Below are 27,315 nucleotides of genomic sequence, written 5' to 3'. Positions count from 1 at the left end.
GGGCAGTGACATCATCGGGGCGGTGACATCACGATCCCCCCCCCCCCCCCCATGTCCCCAAGGAGGAGCCGGGCCGTCCCCAAAGTCCTTTAATGCAGCGGCCGGGACAGCGCGGGGGCACCCTGCGGGCACCCATGGGTGGGGGTGACTCCCCTGAGACCCCCAGAGGGACCTCAGGGTGCCCCTAAGGACCCCAGGACCCCCTTGGGACCCCCCAAAGGACCTCAAGGTGCTCCTTGAAGTCCCCAGATTCCTTTGGGTCCCTCACAAGGACCCCAAGGACCCCTTGAAGACCCCAGAACTCCCTTGGGACCCCCATAAGGACCTCAGGGTGCCCCCTGAAGACCTCAGGATCCCCCATAAGGACCTCAGGGTGCCCTCTGAAGACCCCAGGACACCCTTAGGACCCCCGTAAGGACCTCAGGGTGTCCCTGAAAGACCCCAGGACTCCCCATATGAGGACTGCCATATGAGGCACCCCATCAGGGTGCCTCATAAGGACCCCAGGAACTCCTTGGGACCCCATAAGGACCTTAGGGTGCCCCCTAAAGACCTCAGGACTCCCCACATTGACCTCAGGGTGCCCTATAAGGACCGCTGGAGACCCCAGGACCCCCTTGGGACCACCACAAGGACCTCAAGGTGCTCCCTGAAGACCTCAGGACCCCCTATATGGACCTTAGGGTGCCCCCTGAAGACCCCAAGACCCCCTTAAGGACCTTAGGGTGCCACCTAAGGACCCCAGGATCCCCTTGGGACCCCATTTTGGACCTCAGGGTGCTCCCTGAAGACCCCAGGACCCTCTTGGGACCCCCCAGATGGACCTTAGGGTGCTCCATAAGGACCTCAGGACCCCCTTGGGACCCCCTTAAGGACCTCGGGGTGCGCTCTGAAGACCCCGGAACCCCCTTGAGACCCCCATAAGGACCTCAGGGTGCCCCTGAGGACCCCAGAACCCCCTTGAGACCCCATTATGGACCTCAAGGTGCCCCCTGAAGACCTCGGGATCCCCCATAAGGACCTCAGGGTGCCCCATGAGGACCCCGGGACTCCCCATTAGGACCTAAGGGTGCCACCTAAAGACCCCAAGACCCCCGTAAGGACCTCAGGGTGCCCCACAAGGACCCTAGAGCCCCCTTGGGACCTCCATACGGACCTCAGTGTGCCCCCAGAAGTCCCCCCGCCCCCACAACCGCCCCAGGCCGCCCCCTAAACCCCCCCCTAAACCCCCCTCGAAGGACCTCAGGGTGCCCCCCCACCCCCACCCCACCCCACGGGATGCCCACCCCGCAGTGGCGGCGGGGCTCAGGGTGGGTGCCGGGGCGGGGGCTGGAAGAGGCGCCAGGCCCCCCGGCAGATGAGGCCGAACCAGTAGAGCTGGGGGGCCAGGAGGGCGGCGGCGGCGGCGTTGTAGGCAGGGGGCAGCGCCCCCGGCACCCGCAGCAGGGGCACCCCGAGGTGGCGCCCCTAGGCCCAGTACAGGTAGGGGAAGAGGAGCACGCGGCAGCCCAGGAAGGTCACCAGCATGGCCACCCCGTTGAGCTTGTGCAGCGCCGTGTGCTGCCGATTGTACTGCGGGGGGGTGGGGGGAAGGGGTGAGGGACACGTGGGATGGAGGCCCACCACCGTCCCATGTTCTCCCGGGGACCCACGTGGCGAGGGACACGAGGGGTTGGGGGCCCACCACCACCCCACGTTCTGCTGGGGACATGAAGGGTTGGGGACACAAGGGGTTGGGGACCCAAATATTGAGGGACGCGTGGGGTTGGGGGCCCACCAGCACCCCAAGTCATGCTGGGGACCCAGGGACTGGTGACACAAGGGGTTGGGGGCCTGAATGTTGAGGGACACGTGGGGTGGGGGCCCACCACCGTCCCAAGTCATCCCAGGGACTCAAGGGTTGGGGACCCGAACGTTGAGGGACACGTGGGATGGAGGCCCGCCACCACCCCATGTTCGGCCAGGGGTTGGGGACCCGAGGGTTGGGGACATGAAGGGTTGGGGACCCAAATGTTGAGGGACACGAGGGGTTGGGAGCCCACCACCACCCCACGTTCTTCTGGGGACCCAAAAGGTTGGAGACCCAACAGGTTGGAGACCCAACAGGTTGGAGACCCAAGGGGTTGGAGACATGAGGGCTTGGGGGCCCACCACCATCCCCTGTTATGCTGGAGACCCAGGGGTTGGGGGCCCAAGGAGTTGGGGACACGAGGGGTTGGGGGCCTGAATGTTGAGGGACATGAGGGGTGGGGGCCCAGATGTTGAGGGACACGAGGGTTTGGGGACCCACCACCACCCTATGTTCTTCTGGGGACCCAGGGGTTGGGGACCCAAGGAGTTGGGGACCCAAATGTTGAGGGACACGTGGGGTTGGGGGCCCACCTCCATCCCATGTTCTCCTGGGGACCCACGTGGTGAGGAACATGAGGATTTGGGGACCCACCACCATCCCGTGTTCTCCCAGAGACCCAGGGGTTGGGGACCCAAATGTTGAGGGACACAAGAGTTTGGGGACCCACCACCACCCCATGTTCTTCTGGGGACCCAAGGGGTTGGGGACACAAAGGGTTGGGGACCCAAATGTTGAGGGACACGAGGGTTTGGGGGCCTACCACCACCCCATGTTCTCCCAGGGACCCAGATGTTGAGGGACACGTGGGGGTGGAGACCCACCACCACCCCATGTTCTTCTGGGGACTCAAGGGGTTGGGGACCCCGGGGCTGGAGCCCCCCCGGCCACCCCATTGTCCCCCCGGGGCCGCGTTTTGGGGCTCACCAGGATGAGGACCTTGCCCAGGCAGATGAAGGGGGTGCTGAGCTCCGCCATCAGCAGGCAACCCAGGAAGAAGTCGCCCTTCCCCTGGCGCCACAGCTGGGGGGGGGACACGGGGACATTTGGGGACATGCGGGGACATTTGGGGACACTTGGGGACATGTAGGGACACGGGGACATGGGGACATGGGGACATGGGGACATGGAGAAGCCAACAAGCACCATGACTCCGTGGTGGACCTCCATGAGTAGCTCCGTACCAAGGAGGTGTTCCACCACAAGTGTCCCCAAGTGTCCTCAAATGTCCCCAAATGTCCCCAAGTGTCCCCATGACCACGGAGAAGCCCACAACAGCGTGGTGGACCTCCATGAGCACGTCTGTCCCCGTGGCCACGGAGAAGCCAGCAAGGACCACAGCGTGGTGACCTCCACGAGTAGCTCCATACCCAAGTGACATTCTTCCACCCCATGTCCCCAAGTGTCCCCAAGTGTCCCCATGACCACGAAGAAGCCCACGAAGGTGTGGTGGACCTCCATGACCACGTCCACACCCAGCCGCCATCCCTCCACCTCCACATCCCCACGCCGTTCCCGTGTCCCCACGCCGTTCCCGTGTCCCCACACTGTTCCCGTGTCCCCAAGGTGTCCCCCCGGTCCCTGTCCCCCACTCACGGTGGCCACGGGGAAGCAGACGAGCACCATGGCGGCGTGGTGGACCTCCATGAGCACGTCTGTCCCCGTGGCCACGGAGAAGCCAACAAGGACCACAGCGTGGTGACCTCCATGAGTAGCTCCATCCCCAGGTGACCTTTTTCTACCCCGTGTCCCCAAGTGTCCCCAAGTGTCCCCAAGAGTCCCCATGACCACGGAGAAGCCCACGACAGCATGGTGGACCTCCATGAGCACGTCTGTCCTCATGGCCATGGAGAAGCCAACAAGGACCACAGCGTGGTGACCTCCACGAGTAGCTCCATACCCAGGTGACGTCCTTCCACCCCATGTCCCCAAGTGTCCCCAAGTGTCCCCAAGTGTCCCCAAGTGTCCCCGTGACCACGAAGAAGCCCACGAAGGTGTGGTGGACCTCCACGACCACGTCCACACCCAGCCACCATCCCTCCACCTCCATATCCCCACGCCGTTCCCGTGTCCCCACGCCGTTCCCGTGTCCCCACACCATTCCCGTGTCCTCAAGGTGTCCCCCCCCAGACCCTGCCCCCACTCACGGTGGCCACGGGGAAGCAGACGAGCACCATGGCAGCGTGGTGGAGCACCATCAGGAGGTCCTTGCGCAGGTAGGCGCCAGCGGCTGCCCGCAGGGATGGCGGTGGCCCGGCTTCGTGTCCCTTGACGCGCCCGCGGTGCCAGTGGCACAGGAACATGGCGTAGACATTGTATACAAAGTAGGGGACGGCGAACTGGGGGTACGCCCCCGCCAGCCAGTGCCTGCGGGGGGGCACGGCGAGGACACCGGTGTCCTCGGAGGACACAGGGGGAGGGTCTCGGGGGGACACGTGGGGGGAGGGGCTTGGGGGCGGCACGATTTGGGGGCACGGACAGCCAGGGATTTGGGGAGACCCCAATTTGGGGGACCTAGACACCCAGAGATTTGGGGACACCCCGATTTGGGTGACCCAAGTGTCCCAGCTGGCTTTGGGACACCCCAGTTTGGGCACCCAGACACCCAGGGACTTGGGGACACCCCAATTTGGGGCACCCAGACACCCAGGGATTTGGGGACACCCCGATTTGGGTGACCCAAGTGTCCCAGGTGGCTTTGGGACACCCCAATTTGGGGCACCCAGACACCCAGGTGTGGGAAAGGAATTCACAGGTGGCTTTGCGCTGCTTCACACATCCCTGAATTAGAGATAATGAGGAAACAAGCGGTAGAAACAAAAACTTGAGCAAGGTGGAGATAAAGTAAATTGGCTACAGTGCTAAAGATGAGCTTTGGGCAGTGGCCAATTGCTGGCTGGCTCGAGGCGCGTGTCTGTGGGTCTCTAACCAATTGTATGACAGATTCGGGCGCGTGGACAGCGCGTGGGGCTACGGGGAAAGTTTATGCAGTAGTGAAAAAGGGCGGCAATAAACGTCTCCAGTTCAAGAGCCATCAGGAGTCTGGGTCTTGCATCCCTTCAAATGGTGACTCCGACGTGATCAGGGAGGAGCAGCGCTGCACGAGCGTCCGAAGGGAACCCAGCCGAATGAGTCAAGCTCGCAGCTGGACTGCAGCTTCAACCCCGGGACATCACCTGAAGGACAGGTGAGGGGCTGGGCATTGATCATGGGAGCTAGCCTTTCGGCAGAGGAAGAGGCTATAGTGAAACTACTAATGCAACTCCTAATAGACAGGGGAGTAAAAAATGATCCGTTTAAAATAAAGCTATTATTGAAATTTTTGCAAAAACAAGGGCTCCCCTCAATGGCTTCCACAGTATTTGATGTAAAAACTTGGGACCAAGCGGAGGAAAAAATATGGGAAGCAGCGTCCAGTGGGGATACTAATGCTGCTGAGGTAACGGCTACGTGGCGGCTGGTGACTGAGACTTTAGGATCGTGGCAGGCAGAAAAGGAAGTACAGAACGCCGCTGCCCAGGCAATAACAGCAGCCGAACCGAGATCAGAGCCTGCAAGGTCACCAGAGCGGTGCGATTTGATAGACCTGGGGGATGACAAGGAAGAGAGCCACGGACCGCCGCCGCAGAGCCCCTCCCCGCTGACCCCCTTGGCTCCCACCTTGCCTACCCCTGATAATGCCTCCCTGCAGGCCTGAGCTTTCGACCCGCGGGAACGATGGGAGCTAGTGCGCCGGGAAGCGCTAAAGGACGGGGACGCGGTAGGAATGCCTTTCCCGGTGCAGGTGCGACCTAATGGTCCAAATGAATATCATGCCTTCCAATGGGACCTAATTAAAGAATTAAGAAAGGCTGTGACTACATATGGATTACACGCACCATTTACTCAGTCATTGTTAGAAAATGTTATGACTGGTCAATTGTTGGTGCCGTACGATTGCCGTCAGATAGCTGCGCTAATTTTAACGCCAACACAAAAACTACTCTGGGAGCAAAAATGGAAAGAAGGGTGCGAATTAGCCGCCCTAGGTAACATAGAACGGCAGCCTGGCGACCCCCTCTGGGGAGCCGGGATCCCACAGTTGATGGGGACCGAGCCGTTACTTGATCCGAGATTGCAGGCTAGGCTCAACGATGCCGTCCTGTGGCAGTCCGCGTCTCTGGCCCTCCAGGCTATGCTGAAGTTGCCTGAAGCTGGAAAAGTCCAGCCATCATTTACCAGCATTAGGCAACAAGTTACCGAGCCTTATATGCAATTCATTGATAGATTGCGAGACGCTTTGGGCAAACAAATTGACAACCACGAGGCCAAAGAGGCCCTTATGCTAAAACTGGCAGTGGACAATGCAAACACAGACTGTAACAAAATACTCCAAGCCCTGCCTGCTAATACTACATTAGTACAAATGATAGAGGCACGCAGTTGAGTTGGATCCATAGAACATCACAGTGCCGCTTTGGCCGGAGCTTTTGGTGCTGTGCTTCAAATCGGAGGTAAACGGTGTTCCCACTGCCAAGCCACGGGACATTTTGCTGCTGACTGTCCACAGTGAGGAGCGGGAGGGGGGACGTGGTAACCCTGCTCCTCCCGCTGCTTGCCCACGGTGTGGCAAGGGATGGCACTGGGCTAGCCAGTGCCATTCGAAGCATAATGCAGAGGGACAACCTTTACGACGGCAGCGGGGAAACGGGAAGCGGAGCGCGAAAAGGCAATAGGTGTAATTGTTAATAGTTTCCGAGATATGGTTTCCAAAGGATAGAGTTGAACTGCAATGCTAACGCAGGGTCCAGCGCCACCTGCACCCCTGCTGTCACCTCCGAGCACCCGCACACCCACCCCGCCGCCGGCTGCTGCGTTTCTCAGGTTTGAGCGCACGCCCGCGCGCACCGGGCTCTGCCGTGTTCTGCCCGCTGCTGCGCCCGGGCCCTCCGCCCCGCGGGACCCCGCTCACCGCCGCCCTCCGCCGCCGCCGCTGCTGCCCCCCGCCATCCCCCCCACCCCCGGGCCGGCTCCCCCTCAGCCCGCCGGCCCCTCTGCTGGCGCTGCGGGCCGCCGGCGGCAGCTCGGCCGAGGGTGTGGGTGGATCCCCTGAAAAGGCAGCCACAGATCTCAGCAGCGAACGCAAACTCAGTAAATCCCAGCAGCTGAAAAAAGTTTTCAAAGAATGTGGTGCTGTAGGGGTTTCATTCCACGTTGGAATTTCACTAGTATCTCTAGGAATCTTCTACCTGGCTGCGTCAAGTGGCGTGGATATGACTGCGGTTCTCTTCAAACTTGGTTTCAGTGAGTCATCGCTGCAATCTAAAAGGGCTGCTGGTACAGGCACATTCCTGTTGGCATATGCTATTCACAAATTGTTTGCTCCAGTACGAATAATTTTTGTGCCAGCGATACAGATGGCAATGTTTAACAACAGGAAAACATCACATTGTTCCTTATCCAGCTAAATTAGACGGCTAAGCACCTGAATGTGCTTTCTCACAAACCACCATGTCCCCTGCTCACCACCTTTGGGTTTTTCCAACTAAGACAAGAGTTGCTGTTGTAACATCACAATTTGCGTGAATAACAATCTGTGTAGCTCAAAATATTACACTGTTTCTCTCTCTTGGGGTAGAATATTTGCATTGTGCCAAATGCTAGTAGATATTTTCATATATTTTCTATGCTCTGTGATACCTTAATATATGCGGATTTTCAGACTTGTGTCCTCTTGTGTTAGAGATAAAAACCATAAATGACGGAGAAATTACATTGTGAATGTGTCTTAGGATGTTAAATATTTTTCATTTTTTTTTAAATGTATGTATTTAAGTAAATTCGTTAGCATATTTTTGACAATTTATATTCATTAATGTTTTGAAGTAATTGTTTCAGGGAAAGTATCTGTGCTGCACTCTCAATAAAAATGTGCTAAATAAATAAAAAAAAAAGAGAGAGAAAAAAAGAAAAAAAAAGAGAAGGAAAAAAAAAAGAAAAGCCTAGTACCTTTGGATATTGTATCGGACTCGCAATATGCTGTAAGTGTCGCTCAGCGCATTGAGAGGGCCAATTTGAGACATATCCCAAAGGAAAACTTGTTTCTAAAATTTAAAGAACTGTTATTTTTGGTAGAGCAGCAAGTGCACCCATATTGTATTATTCATATGTGGAGCCACACCATGTTACCCGGTATTTTTGCAGAGGGTAACGCACATGCTGACCAGCTAACTAATATGACCCTGACTGCCCTGGTGCCTAAGGTGCTGGAGCAAGCACGGTTATCCCATGCCTTTTTCCATCAATCCGCCAAAGTCTTGGTGAAACAATTCACTATATCGGTCACTGATGCCAAATTGATTGCCCAAACATGTCCTGACTGTCAACAACATGTTTCGACCCGATCTTTAACGGTAAACCATAGAAGTCTACGGTCCTTACAGTTATGCCAGACTGACGTGACGCATATTCCAGAATTTGGTCGCTTGAAAAATGTTCACGTATTGGTAGATACTTTCTCTCATGCTATTTGAGCAACAGTTGTGGTGGGTGAAACTAGTTGCCATGTCCAGGCTCACTTCTGTGTTGCTTTCGCAGCGCTAGGCATCCCAAAGGAAATAAAAACCGACAGTGGCCCCGCCTATACTAGTCACTCCCTTCAAACCTTTTTTCAGACTTGGGTTATCTGACACACCACAGGCATTCCTCATTCCCCCACGGGTCAAGCCACTGTTGAGCGCACACATCGCACCTTGAAAACACTGCTAAATAAACAAAAAGGGGGAGACACCCAGGAAACACCACAGAACAGGTTGGGAAAGGCACTTTACATAATAAATCACCTATCATTACCCTTTCCTCACAAAGAGGTACCGCCCACAATAAAACATTACAAAAGTATGAATTCTGCGCTGTCATGGGTGCCACAGTCAGAGTAGGCCTTAGTAATAGTAAAAAATTTAAATACAGGTCTTTGGGAGGGTCTTTGGGAGGGACCCCAGCCCTAATAACTTGGGGTCGAGGGTATGCCTGTGTCTCCACAGGTCACGGACCAAGATGGGTACCAGCAAGGGAGGTAACGCCATGGTTGGCCTCCTCCTCACAATCGCCGCTGTCATCGATTATTGCCAGCCCTGGGTCTCCATCCAACCACGCTGCAACATCTGGGTCACCCTCGCCAACATGACAGGACAAGAAGCGATGTGCCTGTCCCGGGCTAGTGCTAACGAGCCATTCATGACATGTCTGGTGGGGAACCCGGCAGATAACAAAGACTGGACTGTCTACTTGCCGCAAGCGCCCCTAGAGCCACAGGAATTAGATATCCTGGGATGTGAAACAGCAACAGCATGTGTAAGGTTTAATTTCTCAGGCAAAAAAACAAATCATGAAACAAATGGTCAACGCCACACTTGCTCCTTATTGCAATGCATCTCTTTGCTGTAATTATACAAAACTATAATAGCATCATTCCTTGCGTCAGGAGCCGCTCTGCTCGGCTGTGGGATTGACTGTGGAATGCCCCTAGGTGCACCCCCAGCATTTTTCCTCGGAGGGGTCTCCACTCTCAGCCGCTCACCACGGGAGTAGACAAGGGCCTCCTGAAGCCACGGACAAATTATTTTAAGTGATATTTTCTTGTGGTATGAATGAGAAGTGCAAGAGGCCTCTTTGCGTGATTGTGTGATTGTGCTGTGCGAGTGAGATGCAGCATCACTGCGAAACAACATCCCTAGCGCTTAGTGGCTTGTTGACTGATGTAGATTCTAGTAGGCACGCTACTTTACAATTGTAATCCTGCATGTGATTTTCACCCTGTTGCTTATTGTACCTTGCTTATTGCAATGTCTGCGGTGATTGATAGAAAAATCTATAGAAAGCATTTGGTTGGTTGAAAATAAAAAAGGGGGAATTGTGGGAAAGGAATTCGCAGGTGGCTTCGTGCTGTTTCACACATCCCTGAATTAGAGATAATGAGGAAACAAGCGGTAGAAACAAAAACTTGAGCAAGGTGGAGATAAAGTAAATTGGCTACAGTGTTAAAGATGAGCTTTGGGCAGTGGCCAATTGCTGGCTGGCTCGAGGCACGTGTCTGAGGGTCTCTAACCAATTGTATGACAGATTCGGGCGCGTGGACAGCATGTGGGGCTACAGGGAAAGTATATGTAGTAGTGAAAAAGGGCAATAAACGTCTCCAGTTCAAGAGCCATCAGCAGTCCCTGTCTTTCATCCCTTCATTAAGTCACTGCTACAGCAGCACCAGCATAACCTGAACCCTCTTACCTCTACAAAATCCTTAATTTCTGCTGGGCAAGACCCTATTCCCTCCCCCAAATCTCATGTCTCTCCTGACCAGGGTTTCTCCTGACCTCCCCATATCAGTCATCTCATTGGGATCAGCTTTCTGATGGCTATCATGATCTCAGCGTATCCATCACACCTCTTGTTGGCTACTCTATTTCTGAGAAAAGCGGCACTTAAGACACGATGGAAAATGACAAAAAAGTCCATCAGAGCACCCTCCACAACGTGCCCAGCAGCTCTGCACCTCCAGAAAAGTGTGGTTCCTGCATACAAGTTTTCTTTCCAGAACGGCTCCTATGGATCGAGGGTAACTTTTCCCAGGCACTCACTTTCTCAAGCCACACCACTCTTGCCCGCAGGCCCCACGTGTCTCTCCAACCCTCCCCTCTTCCCCTGCAGTAGTGGCACCTCACCGCAGCAGGTCGGTGCGTCTCCAGGCTCAGGGGTGTTTCCTGAGGGCCTGCCCCGTGTGCGGAGTGGCGGGGAGGAAGAGAGCAAGGTCAGCTCCTGGGGCATGGCTGAGCACAGCCCAGCCATCCCGCACCGCGGGCAGGCCCCTTCTCCCAGGCTGAGGCACACATGCAAGGTGGACACTTCTCCATCAGCCCAGCTTCACGCAGGGACCTTCAGCCCTGCCCCAGATCCCGGACTCATCACTTCCTCCTTGTCCACCCACAGACATACATTGCTTTCCATTTGGGGACTCTTGCAGGACTTTAAGGATCTGCTAAAGCCCTGGATTTCCTTGTTTCTCACAGCCTTCTCACAAGTCTTTCTCCTGGCCCTCCCCGCTGCCCAGCACTGCCTCTCAGGTGGCACTCAGTGACCCTTCCCTTCAGAAGGGCCTTTGGGCTTCCTCAATTGTCCTGGTGCTTATTAGCACCTTCCTGGCTCCTTCCAGAGCTCAGAGCGAGCTTTCTTGTCCAGCATGGGGCCCTGCACTGGCTCTGGCTGGGACGGAGTTACTCTCTGCAGAGCAGCCCCTGTCGTGCTGTGTTTTTGATGTGACCAGAGCAGTGTTGGTCACCCACGGCTGTGCTCGCTGTTCCTGAGCAGTGCGTGAACAGCATCAAGGCCTTCTCTGCTTCTCACTCTGCCCTACCAGCGAGTTGGTTGTGGGTGGGCAAAAGGCTGGGAGGGGAACCCGCTGTGACAGCTGACCCAGCCTGACTCAATGGATGATCCATGGCACATAACATAGTGCTCAGCAGTACATGTTGGGATCATCTTTCCAAGACAAGGTGGCAGTTTCTCAGAGACTGCCTGCACAACGGTCTGCTAGTGGGAACTGATGAGTTACAAGATGCTCATTATGTTTGGCGTTTGATTTTCATTTCTTTCTTTTTTCTTTTTCTTTCCTATTCTTATGTGTCTTTCTCTCAATCTGTGAGTTTTACTTATTTATGGTGTTCCCTCCCCTCTGCCCTCTAGAGGAGGAGGAAGGAGGCAGCTCGTGCATGCTGCTGCCTGGGGTGAGCAAGGAGGAGGCTGGCCATGGTGCAAGGAAATGGAGGTCGGTGAAGCTGCAGGAGCCCCGTTCTCTTGCCTGGGAGATCCCCAGCACAGAGTGCCTGTGCCCCGCAGGGCCAGCCCTGCTCCCCAGGCCAGCACAAGAGGCCTGGCCCAGGCACAGAGCAGCCTGCCCCGAGCAGGTGCCTACACAAAGAGCTTACTCTTCTTCCTTTACCCATCTGTGCAGGCCCAGAAATGCTGCCCTGCTCTTTCCCAGGGCCATCCCTGCTCCCAGAGAGCCTTGCCCAGGGCAGTGTGTCCGTGCTGGCCTGGCCGGCCATTGCTGCTTCCCTGCCATGCTCCCCGCCAGGCCCTGAGCTGGCGGAGCTGCTGTGCAGAGCCAGGGGCTGTTGTGCCCTGAGACCCTGTGGGGACCCTCCCCTGCCCGTGCTGCTCAGGGTGCTGGACAAGAGCTGCACCAGACCTGGCCCACGAGGCTTCAAAGAAGGTCTCCTCAATTACAATGCAGTTTTATGGGCCTTCGCTTGCTGGCTCTTCACCACCTCCCCTGGCATTGCAGAGCCCTCCTTAGCCCACAGAGTTCTCTGATTGGCCTTTTCCTTTGCCAAAATCTTCTTTGGATGGTCACTAATTTTATGAGGTTTTAATCACTACCCAATGAGCACATTGTCCCAGGGTTGCCCTGATCTCTCCTGGCACCTCCAGATTCCTCTCCAGGCTGCCATCATCAATCCACCCCACTGCAGGGTGCCTAGTCCCATGAAGAGGAGTCCGAGACCAGTTGTTGTCTGATTAGACAGGTGAGGCCATAAAGGGAGCTCTTGGTCCAGTCCTTTGCTACTCACACACCGCCCTGGGACTTTCAGCCTGTGTCCTACACTCCATGAAGAACCCCAGAAAACAGAAGAGCACGGAGCAAACCCTTGGCTCTGTTCCTAACAGCAGCATTGGAAGAGGCATCCCGGCTTCTGGGTTTGCCCTGCAGAGCCCCATTTGTTACTGCCGTGGTATCAGGGAGGGCAGCTGTGACACAGGGCTGCACATTGCCTGCTGCTGCCTGCTGGGACAGGGATGCCACTGCAGAGACAACAGGACTGTCACCAAGGTACACAAGATCTGAGGGCTAACCCACGTACAAGAGCACAAGAGAACAATGAGGAAGCCAAAAGAGAGCAGCAGTGAAAAGGCCACATCCTGCTGCTGGCCATGGCCATGACTCCAGGGAAGCGGCAGCCCCGACCCAAAGGCAGCAGAGAGGCAGAGCCCAGCGGGCAGTGAGGGGCAGCCCCGAGGGCCACCGGGGCTGCTCCTCCATGTGGCAGCTGGGCTCTAGGCCCCGAGCCCCTCCTGCGTGCTGGGGCTGCTCCCCCAGCTCCAGAGGAGAAGGGATGAGATGGCAGCTGAGACCAATGAATTTCTGATGACTTCATTATTGGGTTTATCTACACAGGAAGCAGTGTTTTATCGGAAAATAATTAACCTGTAGGAGGCTAAGAATAATATTTTATAAATCAGAAAAAAAAAAAAGAAAAAAAAAGAGAAAATAATAGTACAGATAGATAATAATAAAAGAGTATGTAAAAATTTTTCTGAGAAAAGCTGGAATTTCTGAATATAGGCATATTATTATAGGCGAATATGCTGAAAGTTTGTGTATTCAGGCAGTGTCCTCACCGCATCCCTTAGTTCCTGGTTCCTCATGCTGTAGATGACTGGGTTCACTGCTGGGGGCACTACTGAGTACAGAACTGCCACCACCAGGTCCATGGATGGGGAAGAGATGGAGGGGGGCTTCAGGTAGGCAAACATGCCAGTGCTGACCATCAGGGAGACCACAGCCAGGTGAGGGAGGCACGTGGAAAAGGCTTTGTGCCGGCCCTGCTCAGAGGGCATCCTCAGCACTAACCTGAAGATCTGAATATAGGAAATAACAATAAAAACAGAACAACCAAATAACACAGAAACACTGAACACAACTACTCCAGCTTCCCTGAGATATACATCTGAGCAGGAGAGCTTGAGAATCTGGGGGATTTCACAGAAGAACTGGTCCACAGCATTGCCTTGGCAGAGGGGCAGGGAAAATGTATTGGCCGTGTGCAGGACAGCATTGAGAAAGCCACTGCCCCAGGCAGCTGCTGCCATCTGGGCACAAGCTCTGCTGCCCAGGAGGCTCCCGTAGTGCAGGGGCTTGCAGATGGCAATGTAGCGGTCGAAGGCCATGATGGTGAGAAGGGAATACTCTGCTGATGCAATGAAAAAGAGAAAAAAGACTTGTGCAACACATCCTGCATAGGAGATGGCCTTGGTGTCCCAGAGGGAATTGGCCATGGCTTTGGGTACAGTGATAGAGATGGATCCGAGGTCGAGGAGGGCGAGGTTGAGGAGGAAGAAGTACATGGGGGTGTGGAGGCGGTGGTCGCAGGCTACGGCTGTGAGGATGAGGCCGTTGCCCAGGAGGGCAGCCAGGTAGATGGCCAGAAAGAGCGCGAAGTGCAGGAGCTGCAGCTCCCGCGTGTCTGCGAATGCCAGCAGGAGGAACTCGCTCACAGAACTGCTGTTGGGCATTTTCTGACATTGGACACTGTTGTCTGTTGAAGAGGAGAAGGCAGAAAAAATTTAGAAGAGACTTCTCTGAGGAAAGCCTATAGCAAGTCTTAGAGCACTCTCATCCCAAGCCTCTCTCTTTGCAAGAGAACATTTCTGCAGCTCTATCACTTGATTCCCCGCTGATGCTGTCTGAGAGTGGCACTGGGAGCAGGGATTGCTGTGGGCTCCAGAGGAGTCCCTCCTGCTGTGAAGCAGGCGGGAAGCAGGAACATGAGGGAAACTCAAGTTCAGTCCACTTATCAGATCCATGAACTTTGCAATGTTGTTGCAAAGAACGCATCCAACCACAGTGTAGAGAAAGGCAGATTTTCTTTTGCTTAGGACAATGATCACACTCGTGTGTTTCCAAAGAAGTGGAGACAGCTTACAGCAGAGAAGCCCCAGTGCCAGTGCAGCTGGACAGAATCCTCACCTTGTTTCCAGGTGTCTGAGCAGGATCTCAGCTCTTCCCTCCTAACCAGGGGTGCAGAGGCCTCACTCCAGCTGCTCACAGACAGCCATCCAGCAGCACAAACATGGCCTTTGCAAGGAGGTGTCTTCTTCTTGGGGCACCTGGATAACACAAGGATGCTGCTAGAGAGCTGCATCCTGTTGGAGAGCAGCCTCCAACCCAGGAAGACACCTCACAAAGAGAGCTGGATATCTGCAAGAAAGGATGTCCCAGCTTCCCATCTACACCCCTGCAGTGTCTGGAGGAGTCTTGGACACTCTGCCCTTGGCTGACCAGGGGCACCTGGCTTAGAGCACTCCAAGGGGCTTCCGCCAGACTTCCTCACCTCGCTGTGAAATCCAGCAGGACTCTCAAAGCCTACTGCATTGCCCCCTGCCCTCCCAGAAACAAGACCCAGGAGGAGACCCTTCCAGGACGTGCAGCTGCATGGCCGTGCAGCCAGACACTTACCTTGTCAAGGGCTGTGCAGATTTCTCCTGCAGTCAGCTCTCAGCATCCTCCCACTCCCAACTGCCTCCAAGACCTCTCTCCTTCTCTCCTCTCCCCGTGCCACCTGCGGTCAGAGCCCCCAGCCCTGCTGCGCTGTGCAGAGGAGCTGCTCCTGGGCAGAGCTGGCTCTCTGCACCAGGGCCCTCTTGCCAGGAGCTCTCTCTGTCCCAGGAGCCCGGCCCAGCTCAGCACCAGAGGCCCAGCCCAAGGCATTGTAATCACCCCTCTGGGGGCTTTGGTGATGAGCCCACGAACCTCAGGCACTGAGAGACAATTGAAGAAATCTCTCAAGAAGTCCAGGTCAGATCCAAGTATCCTGCAGTGTCCGCCTGAGGGCCAGCACTGACACAGCCCCCTTGGAGCTCGTTAGAGCAGAACATTGGAGGCAGTAAGGACAAGGAGACAAAGGCAATGTGAAAGTGACACTGATGTGTAGACAACCTGGATGTGTTTCACCAAAGAAAAGGACTACACCTTGTCCCCTGGCTCCTGGGAAGGGAGATCCTTTCCCTTCACACCTTGCTCAGGGCTCTTCCTGGGGCAGTAGGAGATGGGGATGTGCATGGCCAAGTGCAGGAGAATGGTATGACCCCTGCCTGGTTCATGGGTGGGGTTGAGGAGGCAATGAGGCCCTGGTACTTTAATGACAAGCTGTCTCCTCATAGGCCTCAGTGGCAGAGACAACAGCCATAGCCATGGACACAAAGACCTGGGTCCTGTTGGGACTTTCAGCCTTGCCACAGCCCTCTATCCTGTCCATACCTGGCTGTTTGAAGGACTCGCAGACCTGCACATCTTTCCCTGCTGCCTGTAGACCCTTCTGTGGGTGCTGTCTTACCGGATCTCAGCTGAGTCTGATAACTCAGATTTTCTTGGTGGCCATGCTCCTCGTAAGGCAGCTCTGTAGGAAGCTGGCCTGGCTCCTGGTGAGCAGGCACCACTGCTCATATGGCATCCCTCGTGGTGCCCAGGCCCTCCTCCTCCTGGGCACTGCTCACTCAGCAAGGTCCCAGTCTGCTCTGATGTGTGGGGTTCCTCTTCCCCTGGTGCAGGACTGGGTTCTTCTTCTTGTAAAGGTCAAGATGTTCCTTTAGGCAAAATCCTGCAGTTTCTCAAGGTTCCCCCACAATGACACTCCATTCTGTCAGCTGTTCATGTCTGCAGGCAGAAAGTTCAACCTTTGTGTGATCTGTGACAAGATATCAGAATCAGGAGTTGCAGTAAAGTTTGGATAATACAGGAGTAACCAGTTGAATGGAATTGCAGCACAGAATCATAGAAGCGTAGGGGATGGGAGGCTGCCAGGTTCCACGTTTTCTGTGCTTCCTTCTCACGCATGCTGTCAGTTTGTCTGGAGCTGTGTCCTGAACTTTATGGGGCTGTGCAGGTCAAAGTTAGAACGGCCAAAGCCCAGCTGGAGGTCAATCTGTCTTAACTGTCAAAGACAATAAAAACTGTTTATATAAATATTTTAATAAAGGAGGATTAAGGAGAATCATCATATTTTATTGGATGTGGGGCGAAACCTGGTGAAAAGAGATGCGGTAAAGGCTGAGGCACTTAATGCTTTCTTTGCCTCAGTCTCTAGCAGCAAGACCAGTTGATCCCCTGGGCATTTCTTCCTCCTCACGGCCAGTGCCACCCTTCCAAGATACACTTTGTGGCAGTTTTTTCTCTCCTGCTCTTTCCCAATACCAAAGAAAGCTCCATAAGGGTGGAAACCGCTCCTGAAGTAGGCATCCCAACCCATCAGCCTTCTTGTGGCCTGTCAGCCAACCAGACACGAGTCACCTCACCAGCATCTTCCAAGCCATGGGCTTGCTGCTGGCCTTGCAGCTTCTTGTGTAGACACACCCAAGCCTTGTGCCTCCTGCTGTTCAGTCATGGACTCAAGCAGAAGGGACAGCACAACCCATATGCGGGCCTTCTTTCTGCCTGGGTCCTCCTGGCTATGGAGGCAGAGGGGATCCCACAGTCAGCATGCCAACCAGGTGCCTTCTGCTGGCCTAGCAGGGCCACTGGCAGATGTCAGCCAAAAAGTACAGATCCCAGGGAGAAGGCAAGGGTGACCTGTCAGCTACTTCAGACAGAAGTGACCTCACAGTCCCTTTCCGTGACACGTTCCTGCTGCTGCCCTTTCATCTGCAGAGACAGAAGTGACCTCACAGTCACTGTCCCAGCCACATTCCTCCTGCTGGGGCAGGAGATCCTGAGGCAGAGCTGAGCTCATCAGAGCATTCCCACCCATCTCGTCCTTGTGTTTGACGAGCTGATCAGATCCACGGCCCCTCACATTCATCTTTGAATGCCATGTGACTGCACAGCAACATCACGGCTCCTGCCCTGCGCCAAGGGGGTAAGCGCCTAAAGTTAAGGGTCAGGAGAGGGGTTGAAGGTGAGGAGGTTAATGCACAGGAATGGGGGCTTTGGGTGTTAGTTGTTCATGTATGGCATTAGTGACTAGAGCTCACTTTTCTGGGTTAGAGATGAAGCAAAATCTAGTGGAAGTGTTTGGTGTTCTGCTTGTGGTGTCAGGTCTGTGGTTAGGGTATGATCAAGCTCTGTGGTTTAGGGTTTTGTTTAGGTCTGCAAGAAGACTAGGGTTAACTAGAGCATTTTAATGCTAGTGTTAAGGGCAGGGATCAGGGCGAGCAAGAGTGTAAGGGTAATGGAAAAAGGCTATGGACTAAGTTTGGCTTCAAGGGATATTGTGGACAAACATTAGAGTAGTGGATTCCTCTCAGGGTGTGGAGTAGCATTTAGGTTTAGGGATTAATGGATATGTCCAGACCTTGTCTTGGATGAGATGAACACCAGTATTTGAGGCAACTTCTAGACAAGGTCAGCTCCCATCTGATCTCTCCTCATGCCTCCTCTCTCCTCTCCAGCTCTTCCTGGCCACCTCCCCATGCTCCCCATGTGGCCCTGAGCTGGTGGTGCTATGAGCAGACCAAGCATGCTGTGGTGCCCAAGAGGTGACGGCACACTGGCTGTGCTGCACACGGTGGGAAGTAGACCTATCTGTATTGGGATCACTGCTGCTAAACTCTCACTCTGGATTCAACATCTGTGGCAGATGCTCAGGAAGACTAGGGAATATTTCCAAGGACTCTAGGGGTTTCCAGGTATTTTATAGATCCAGGCAGCTGGACTTCCCTGAGGATGAGAGGAACCCCTCTCCAGCCTTCCTTCTTTGAGCATGCTGGTCCCTCACTGAATCCCACAGGCACTGAGTTCTTGTTTGCCTGGGGACATCAAAATTTGGCACTGTTCCTATGGGTGACTCCCCCTTGGGCAAGCTCTCACTCTGTAGGGCTCCAGGCACTGCCCACCCCTGGGACATGCTCCCTAGGGAGAACCCCTGAACTTCCCAGGCAGCTCCACATTACTCTCCTAGAGGATGTCCTCTGCCCTGCCCCATGTGGGACAGACGCGGGGATGTACCTCAGTGGCCATTCACCACTTTCACTGTCATCAGACACCAACAGGTTACTCCTAAATCCTACCCTTGATATCTCACAGCTCATATGATGGTGATGAGCTTTTTGTCTCCCAAACGCATGGAGTTACGGGCCTTCTGAGGTGCAGCAGCTTGTATTGGGCTTAGGTGTCACTGTTTTGGTAGCAGGGGGGATCTAGAGCTGGACCCTGTGAGCAGAGTCCAGAAGCTGCCCCATGTTAAAGAAGAGCCAGTTACAGATGGCTCCAGAAGTGACCCGTCACCAGCCAGAGCCGAGCCAATGGGCGATGCTGGGTTGGCCTCTGTGAGAACAGATTTAAGGAAGGGGAAAAAAAATCTGCTCTGAAGCTGCAACTGGGAGAGAGGAGTGAGAAAATGTAGTGAGAAGCAGTCCTTGGTACAGACACCAAGGTCAGTGCAGAAGGAGGGCAGGAGGTGCTCCATGCACCAGAGCAGAAGTTCCCCTGCAGCCCGTGGAGAGGCCCCTGGTGGAGCAGGCTGTCCCCCTGCAGCCCACGGGTCCCACACGGAGCAGATCTCCACGCTGCAGCCCGTGGAGAAGCCCCCGGTGGAGCAGGTGGATGTGGCCTGGAGGAGGCTGTGGCCCATGGAGGACCCCTGCCGGAGCAGACTCCAGGCTGGACTGTATCCCATGGAGAGGAGCCCACGCAGGAGCTGGGGGCCTGGGGGGATCAGTTCGGGAAGGATGGCATCCATGGGAGGGACCCCAGACTGGAGCAGGGGCAGAGGGTGACCATGAAGGAGCGGCAGACACAAAGTGTTAGAGACTGACTGCAGCCCCCATTCCCCGTTCCGCTGCACCACTGGGGGGAGGAGGTAGAAGACGGTGGATTGGGGTGAAGGTGTTTTTAGGCCTTTAGTTTCTCACTGCTCTCGTCTGTTAGTAATGCTCAATAACTTACCTGAATCTCTCTACTAAGTCTGTTAAGACCATGACTGAAATATATCAGTCATCTGCCTCTCCCTTAAATCAACCCTGGAGTCCTTTTCCACTCTTTTTTCTCCAGCTTTTCCTTTAGAGGGGGGTGAAAGAGCAGTGTGGAGGACTTCAGCTGCCCATCGATGTGAAACCACCGCACTGCTCAGCCATGTTATTGGCAACATCTTTGAAAGAAGAGACAGGATTTCAGGTAGTGCACTGGGGAGATTCCATTTTATTAAGCAGATGCTAAGAGAGAGTACTGGCATCCAGGTAGACAAAAAATGTCCAGAGAAAAAAAAATAGCAATTTCATACCTCGGGAGAAGTGGGGTGAATAAAATACTTCTTTCTACAAAAGTAATACATGGAAATGACACTGAAGATAAATATAACATCATGGTAATGAAAGTAAGTACCAAAACTCCAAGTGAAAACAAAGGAAGACACTTGTGGAGAAAGAGGAGAAATGTGCCAATCTTAAGAAAAATCCATGTAATCACTTTGCTGATAGCACGCTTGAGCTCCTTGTTTCTCATGCTGTAGATGAAAGGGTTGAATATCGGGGGCACCACTGAGTACAGAACTGCCACCACCAGATCCAGGGACGGGGAGGAGATGGAGGGGGGCTGCAGGTAGGCAAACATGCCAGTGCTGAGAAACAGAAAGACCACAAACAGGTGAGGGAGGCACGTGGAAAAGGCTTTGTGCCGCCCCTGCTCAGAGGGCATCCTCAGCACGGCCCTAAAGATCTGCAAATAGGAGAGCACAATGGAAGCAAAACACCCCAAAAACAGAACATTACTGAATGTGAGAAGCCCAGCTTCCCTGAGGTAGGAGTTAGTGCAGGAGAGCTTGAGGATCTGGGGGATTTCACAGAAGAACTGGTCAATAGCATTGCCTTGGCAGAGGGGCAGGGAAAATGTATTGGCAGTGTGCAGCAGAGCATAGAGAAAGCAACTGCCCCAGGCAGCTGCTGCCATCTGGGCACAAGCTCTGCTGCCCAGGAGGCTCCCGTAGTGCAGGGGCTTGCAGATGGCAACGTAGCGGTCATAGGCCATGATGGTGAGAAGAGAATACTCTGCTGAAAACAAGAAGACAATCAGAAAGACCTGTGCAGCACATCCTGCATAGGAAATGGCCCTGGTGTCCCAGAGGGAATTGGCCATGGCTTTGGGGAGAGTGGTGGAGATGCAGCCCAGGTCGAGGACGGCGAGGTTGAGGAGGAAGAAGTACATGGGGGTGTGGAGGCGGTGGTCGCAGGCTACGGCGGTGAGGATGAGGCCGTTGCCCAGGAGGGCAGCCAGGTAGATGCCCAGGAAGAGCGCGAAGTGCAGGAGCTGCAGCTCCCGCGTGTCTGCAAATGGCAGGAGGAGGAACTCAGTGATGGAGCTGCTGTTGGACATCTGATCCTCCTGGGAATTGGGATCTGCTGCTCTGAATAGGGAGGCCTGTCCAAGGAGGAAAGAGAATTAAAATGTTAGGGTAGACCTCTGTGAGGAAAACCTAGCCTATTTTATTATTATTATTTTTCTTTCTTTCTTTCTTTCTTTCTTTCTTTCTTTCTTTCTTTCTTTCTTTCTTTCTTTCTTTCTTTCTTTCTTTCTTTCTTTCTTTCTTTCTTTCTTTCTTTCTTTCTTTTTTTTTTTTTGAAACCATAAAAAACTGCCTCTTCACTTCTGGGAGGACTGGTCCTCTGCTTGATGTCAAAGTGGTGCTGCCTGAGGGTGGTACTGCGAGCAAGAGACTCTGCAGGAGACAGTGCTGACCTAGAGCAAGAAGTAAATGGAACATGGGGAGGTCTCAAATGAACTGTGTTTGATGTAACAAGGAGTTTTGGAGTACACTTTCTCAAAATTCACCCAACTGCAGAGCAGGGCTTTGTGCACAATGCTTTGGTTTGTTACTTTATACTTGTCCCCCTACACCCGAGGAGTGCATTTAAGGCACAAATCCTTGGCACATTTACTGCCCACCAAGTGAAACCTTGGCCTCCTGGGAGGCAAAGGGACTGTCCCTCAGGGCAGAGTGAGGACAGCTGGTGTGTCCATCCATCCTGGTCTCAGCTGCCCTGTGCGGGCACCTCTGGAGGATGGTCACACTCAGGTGTTCCCCTGAAAAGAACCTGGATGCAGCTGAGAGCACCTGAATCCAGGTTCAAAGTGCAGATCTCCAGACCCCTCACCCTTCTGATTGTACCTGAAGAGGATCTCAGCTCTCTGCTCTTCTCCACGGACACAGAGGGATCATAGCAGCTGCCCACATACAGCCATCCACCAGCATTTCTATGGCCTTAGGACTGACGTGTCTTCTCCATGGGGCTGCTAGATAACACAGGGCTGCTAGGGAAGAGCTGTGCCCTTGTGCAAGGCAGCCTGCAGCCCAGCAAAAGCCCCAGTGACATTAGGGCTGGAAGTCTATGGTGTGAGAAAAAGGAGAGTGGAGAGTGGCTCCAGGGGAGGCATCTGCAGTACAGGGATGGCAGGGAAGTGCTCAAATCTCCCCTGCCGCTAAGTTTCTGGGAGCACCTCCGTCTCACTCCCTGCTTGTGGCTCTGCTGCCTGCAGCTGTCCCTGCCTGCAGCTGGGTCTCTGTCCCCACGCCTCCTGCCTGCAGGTCACAGCCCCCATCCCACCCGCTGGGTGCTCAGCTCTGCCCTGCAGACACCTCCTGGCAGCAGGGCTCTGCCCAGGGGCAGCTCGCTGGGGGCACGTCCTAGAGACCAGGTCACACAGACCCTGCTGGCACTTCACGTGTGGTGGTGGAGCTTTCTGTGGGCTGAGGGGCAGGCAAGGGAATTGTTGGGGGTCCTTGGAACCCTCAATGGGAAGGCTTAGGCGTATCAGACTCTTCTGGGAAATAGAAGCCTCTATTTCTATTCCCACAGGGACAAAGAAGAGAAAACTGAAAGCAAATAGTCTGGAAAGCTGAGCCTAAAGTATCTAACCCCTGATTGTCTTCTCGCCTTAGATACATCCCAGTTGTGCTGTGGAGCTGTGAGCAGGCTGCCCCAGGCAGCAGCCTCCCACCAGCAGCAGGACCCTGCCCTGCCGGGGGGGCTCCTTCCACCCGCAGCTTCTCCCCGCAGCGCCCTGGGCAGCTCCCCGCGCAGGCTGAGTGCTGAGCCTGGCAGGCGGCAGAGGCCCTGCCCCGGCACACAGCCCCTGGGGCACAGCAGGGACCCTGCTCTGCACCACAGCCCTGGGCACCCCTGCCTGCACCCGCGCCTTCTCCTTCCTCCAGGAGCTGCGGCTGCATTGCCCTCCAGCCAGAGACTTACCGGGGTCAGGGCTGGCAAGTGTTCTCCCCCAGCGAGCTCTGTGCATCCTGCCACTTCTGCCTGCCTTTACCCACTCTGTCTCTGCAGGCAGTGCCCCCAGCCCTGCTGCGCTGGGCACAGGAGCTGCTCCTGGGCAGAGCTGGCTCTCTGCAGCGCTGCCCGCTTGCCAGGAGCTCCCCTTGGGCCCAGGAGCCCGGCCCAGCTCAGCAGCACAGGCCCAGCCCAAGGCCTCCCTTGCTCTGCCCCCCACCAGGCTCCCTGCCCATGGCCCTGGGGCTGCAGGGGAACCTGCTGGGAAACAGCCCGAAGGGATCCCTGGGGTTCCTCCCTCACCTGGCACACACACTTCTTCACACCAGGGTCATTTCTCCTTACAGAAAACCAATTAAGTGTAACAATCTCATCTTGTTGTCCCAGTATCAGTTAGGACATGAAGTCATGGTCAGGGACTGATCTCCTTCATACCCACTTGAAGAAGGAAGTCAGCAGAGTCAGTCGAGGCATCTCATGCTGCTTGTTATTCCTGGGGCTGGGAGAGGTCTCAGCTCCCTCCCATGTCTGCCACAGACCCACAGGACCCGGGAGTTCAGGTGTCCACAACATAGGCAGCTTAATGCGAATTACTGAGCCACAATAGCTCCTTAGTGGAGATGGAGGACAGGCAGGAGCTGTTCAGATGCAAACATCTGGTGAAATTTGTGGTAGATCCTCTGCGAGTCAGCTGGAGGCATATGTCCTTTGGGTAACTGAAATGGCAGCAGATGCCACATGTAGGACAACTGAACCTGTCCCTACTCCTTATGTGCAGGGCAGCCTGCAGAGGCTGTCAGCAGAGCAAAAGGAGTCATGTGTCACAGGGAGAGCTAAACCTATTCTGTTCTCTTCTACATGACCCTTGGCTGTAATGGCTGTTGTGTCTCAGACATCTCCACAGGGCCTCAGCTCTCACCACCAAGGTCTCCCTGCCCTTTGTGCCTTGAGGCAGGACTCTGCAGGGGTAAAACAGGTGGTGGGTGGGGACAAAATCAGTGGTTACTTTGCAAACTACACCCTTAACAGTTCATGGGACCTTAGGGCGTGCATCCACGGGTACAGGGAGAGTGTTCTGGCCAGGAGGTACTGGTTCCTTATGATCCCAGGAAGGGATCGGACAGCAGCATTCAGATACTGTAAGGGATCATTTAACTGCTCTTAGAGCTAAGACTGTAAGGAGAGAAGACTATAGATGACCAATTGAATTTGGTGTGACTTCATTCTAGACACAGTACTCCACTGTTAGTTGCAGCTCTCCATTAGACATTTGCACTGACCCTATGGGATTATTAAAGGGTGAGCGAGTTTTGCTGATCAGTCCTTGGCTCTCCAGTTAATGAATCAGCATATATGTGGTAATCAGGGAGTCTCGGATAGTGCCATATTGCCACTGGTGCACCATTTGGGTAGCTACTGGCACTTCGACCCTGAGCAACCCCACAACTGAAGGATCCTGTGAGGGACCGGGCAAGGTAGAAAACTGTTTAATGTGCATAAATCACCATAAATCACCTCCAGCGTGGCCAATTCCATCAGATACAGGCTGCCTCTCTCCCTGGTGGTCCATTTGCCTGGGTGGCAGACAACATCTTCCTTGAAGGGATACCTTTCCTTTACACGTGACAGGAGTTGCCTGAAGAGAGTGAGGGTTTGTGCCCCCTTTCCAACTGCTTTGTCAATGCCCCCTTCCCTGGGGAGGTATCCAGCTGCTTGGCTTCCCTGCCCTCTAATTCCAGGCTACTGGCCCTGTTATCCCAGTATCAGAGCAGCCAGGTGACAATGTGCTGGCCTACATGATGGCTGAAATCTTTTCGCACATCAGCTCCCCAAGGAACAGTGATCAGGTGCTTACTGATGATTTTATGATATCTCACTCTTCATCCACGTGTTCCTCTGATGGCCCTACTTGGGAGTAGCCTGCCTCATCTTCTTCTTCCTCCTTCCCTCTATGAGTAGGAGCTTCTTTCCTTGCTAAACAAGCTGATTTTGTTTTTTTCTCACGTATATGTATGACTGATACAGGCACAGTTTGGTTCTGTGGCTCAGTCACAGGGATTGGAGTTGTGTAGATTGCAACTCAGTAAGCAAAGGCCAAGCCCCAGCACTTTGCAGTGATTTCTGTCTCTTTGGAATTGCCAGGGTGATGACACTCCTTTTTCAAGCATTCAGTGATTATTTTTTTTAGGATTCTGCACTTGTTCATGGGTGAAGTAACAAAGCATTGCAGGTGCCTACAGTTCTAGGTGCCTGCCCATATCCTCCAACATTCCCTGCCACTCACAATTATCCTGCCTCAAGGCACATCCCTGTGTGGCATTCTAGAAATAGGTTACCCTAACCTTAAACAAAACCTGAAACACATTCAGGAGAGATAAGAATAAGAAGAAGTTGGTTTGAACATCCCAAGGATATTGAAAGTTTTGAAGAGCTATTGTAACTAGCCTGGAGGAGAAAGGGGGAGGTGAAGGAGAAAGGGAAAGGGAAGAAGTGGGGAGAAGAAGTGTCCCCCCTCATCCATCCCATAGATTGGCTCCCCGAGGAGAAAAGGTAACAACTGTTAATTATGAATAGTTTCTGGGAGATGGTTCCTCAAGTATGGAGGTGACAGCAATGCTGAGTACAACTACCAGATTAGTCTCATGACCAGCAATTTTATCACAACATAAGGCAGTGTTAGGCTGTAGAGTAAACTAATAACCATAAACCAGCCCCCAAAAAGGATAAACAGCACAACAGGGAACACGCACAGTATGTAATGTGCTATCCAACACAATTCTGAGGGCAAACAGAGCTACTACATCGAGATAAAAACAAAATAAACATTGTGGCCAGCAACCATGAAGGTGTTAGAATGCTTATAACAGGTTTATTTTAACATGATCCAGTCATAGTTGTCATTATCTCAATCCTTTGGTCCCCACGCAGGATCCATTTGGGAAGGACGGCATTCCATGGGAGGGACGCAGGGGCAGAGATTGACCGTCAAGGAGCGGTGGAGACAAGTGCCATGGACTGACTGCAATCCCCCTTTCCCTGTTCCACTCAGGGGAAGGAGATAGAAGAGTGTGGATAGGGGGAATGGTGTTTTTAGTTTGCTTGTAATTCCTCACAGTTGTAGTCCACCAGTGATAGGCAATAAATTATATTAGTCTGCCTATGCTAAATCTGTCTTGCCCCGATGATAACTGGTGCCCATGAGGATGTTCGGTGGGTGACCTCCTATTCTACCTGAACCCTTGATCTCTTTTCATCATATTTCTCCCCCTTTTCCTTGTAGGTGTGGAAGTGAAAGAGCAGTTGCTGTGGAGTTCACCTGCATAGCCGGGTAAAACTACCATAGCAGAGATATAGGAAGGGTTCAGCACCAGGATTGTGGCCATTCAGGGATGGCATCTCAGCATCCAGGACATGCTCTGCCAGCCTGGCGGAACAGGAGGGAAGGAACAGAGGTTCCCCTGAAGGAGAGCAGTACAAGGGGAAGGCTTGATTTCCAACTCAGGCATGGCTGGAACATTCCTGAGAGGCCTGTGGGAGCTGCAGGCCACACCAGGCTCTGGGACACCAGAGGTCTTTCCTCCCGGAGACAGATCCCAAAGAGGCAGCAGCTCCCAGGAAAACCTGGCCCTGGATTGTCCCCCATCACGACGAGGCTGAGCCATGCCTAGTGGATCCCTGGGGCTCAGGGCAGCCCTAGCATCAGGACCAAGGAGTCGTGGTTGCTGCAACGTCCCCTGAGCCCATTGGAATCCTCAGGCAGGGCTCTTGAAGCAGACACTTGTCCTGCCCAGCTCCCCAAAACAGCCCAGGGCTTGCAGCTTGGGACAGCTGACAGCCCCTGGGACACCCCTTGGGAAGGGGCTCCTGACACCCTCACCTTTGGAGAAGAGCTGCAGGAGCACTGGAAACAGGGAAGTCAGGTTGGAGGTGATGGTCACCCTCCAGCAGCCATCCATCTCGCTTGCTGCTGGCCCTCAGCTCACGACAAGGGATGCCCGCCCTGGCTCCTCAACCACAGCTCCTCTGCAAGGTGCCCCTGCTCCTCTGCCCATCAGCGAGGGTCGCCCACTGCAACCTTGCTGCCTGCTGCCCCCACTCCTGGCCACAGAAGGACAGCGGTGGGGAGCATCCAAGCAGTGCCCAGCAGGGACCAGGCCTTGCAGGGAAGTGCCGGCACTGCCACTGCTCCAGTGACGATATCCTGGTGATGCAGTGCATCCCCCTGTGACATCAGCACGTGTCATTTGGAGGCCTGGGAGGTCAGCAGCATGGAGATGGCACAGCTTGGGAGAGTGACGAGAGATTTCCCTTCTTGTCCTGAGAAACAGTCACCTCCCTTCTGCCCAGTTCTTTTCCACAGGATCCTGACAAATCCACCAGGAACATCTTGAAATGGTGACAAAGGCCACGGAATAAAGGATGTGGAGCGCTGGAAAAGTCACCCCTGTGTT

At 54.2% G+C, this 27,315-nt stretch overlaps 2 protein-coding genes across 2 annotated transcripts; both read right to left on the bottom strand.

Moving 5' to 3' along the window:
- Nucleotides 1-11,303: 11,303 nt before the first annotated feature.
- LOC136787230 (olfactory receptor 14C36-like) lies at nucleotides 11,304-14,481 on the bottom strand. Its single transcript, XM_066984378.1, has one exon. It carries the CDS (start codon nucleotides 14,171-14,173, stop codon nucleotides 13,232-13,234), a length of 942 nt encoding a protein of 313 aa, XP_066840479.1. The 5' UTR covers nucleotides 14,174-14,481; the 3' UTR covers nucleotides 11,304-13,231.
- A 5,203-nt stretch (nucleotides 14,482-19,684) lies between these two features.
- LOC136787168 (olfactory receptor 14C36-like) lies at nucleotides 19,685-21,113 on the bottom strand. Its single transcript, XM_066984299.1, has 2 exons — nucleotides 20,030-21,113; nucleotides 19,685-19,740 (listed from the first exon to the last, which is right to left on the bottom strand). The coding sequence occupies exons 1-2, from the start codon at nucleotides 20,958-20,960 to the stop codon at nucleotides 19,685-19,687; spliced, it is 987 nt and encodes a 328-aa protein (XP_066840400.1). The 5' UTR covers nucleotides 20,961-21,113.
- Between the last annotated feature and the right edge of the window lie 6,202 nt (nucleotides 21,114-27,315).

This window comes from Anser cygnoides, chromosome 28 (assembly GCF_040182565.1).
Source record: "Anser cygnoides isolate HZ-2024a breed goose chromosome 28, Taihu_goose_T2T_genome, whole genome shotgun sequence".
NCBI classification, from domain to species: domain Eukaryota; kingdom Metazoa; phylum Chordata; class Aves; order Anseriformes; family Anatidae; genus Anser; species Anser cygnoides.
Note: the sequence above shows the minus strand (reverse complement) of the source record. Positions and strands in the feature narration are given on the sequence as shown.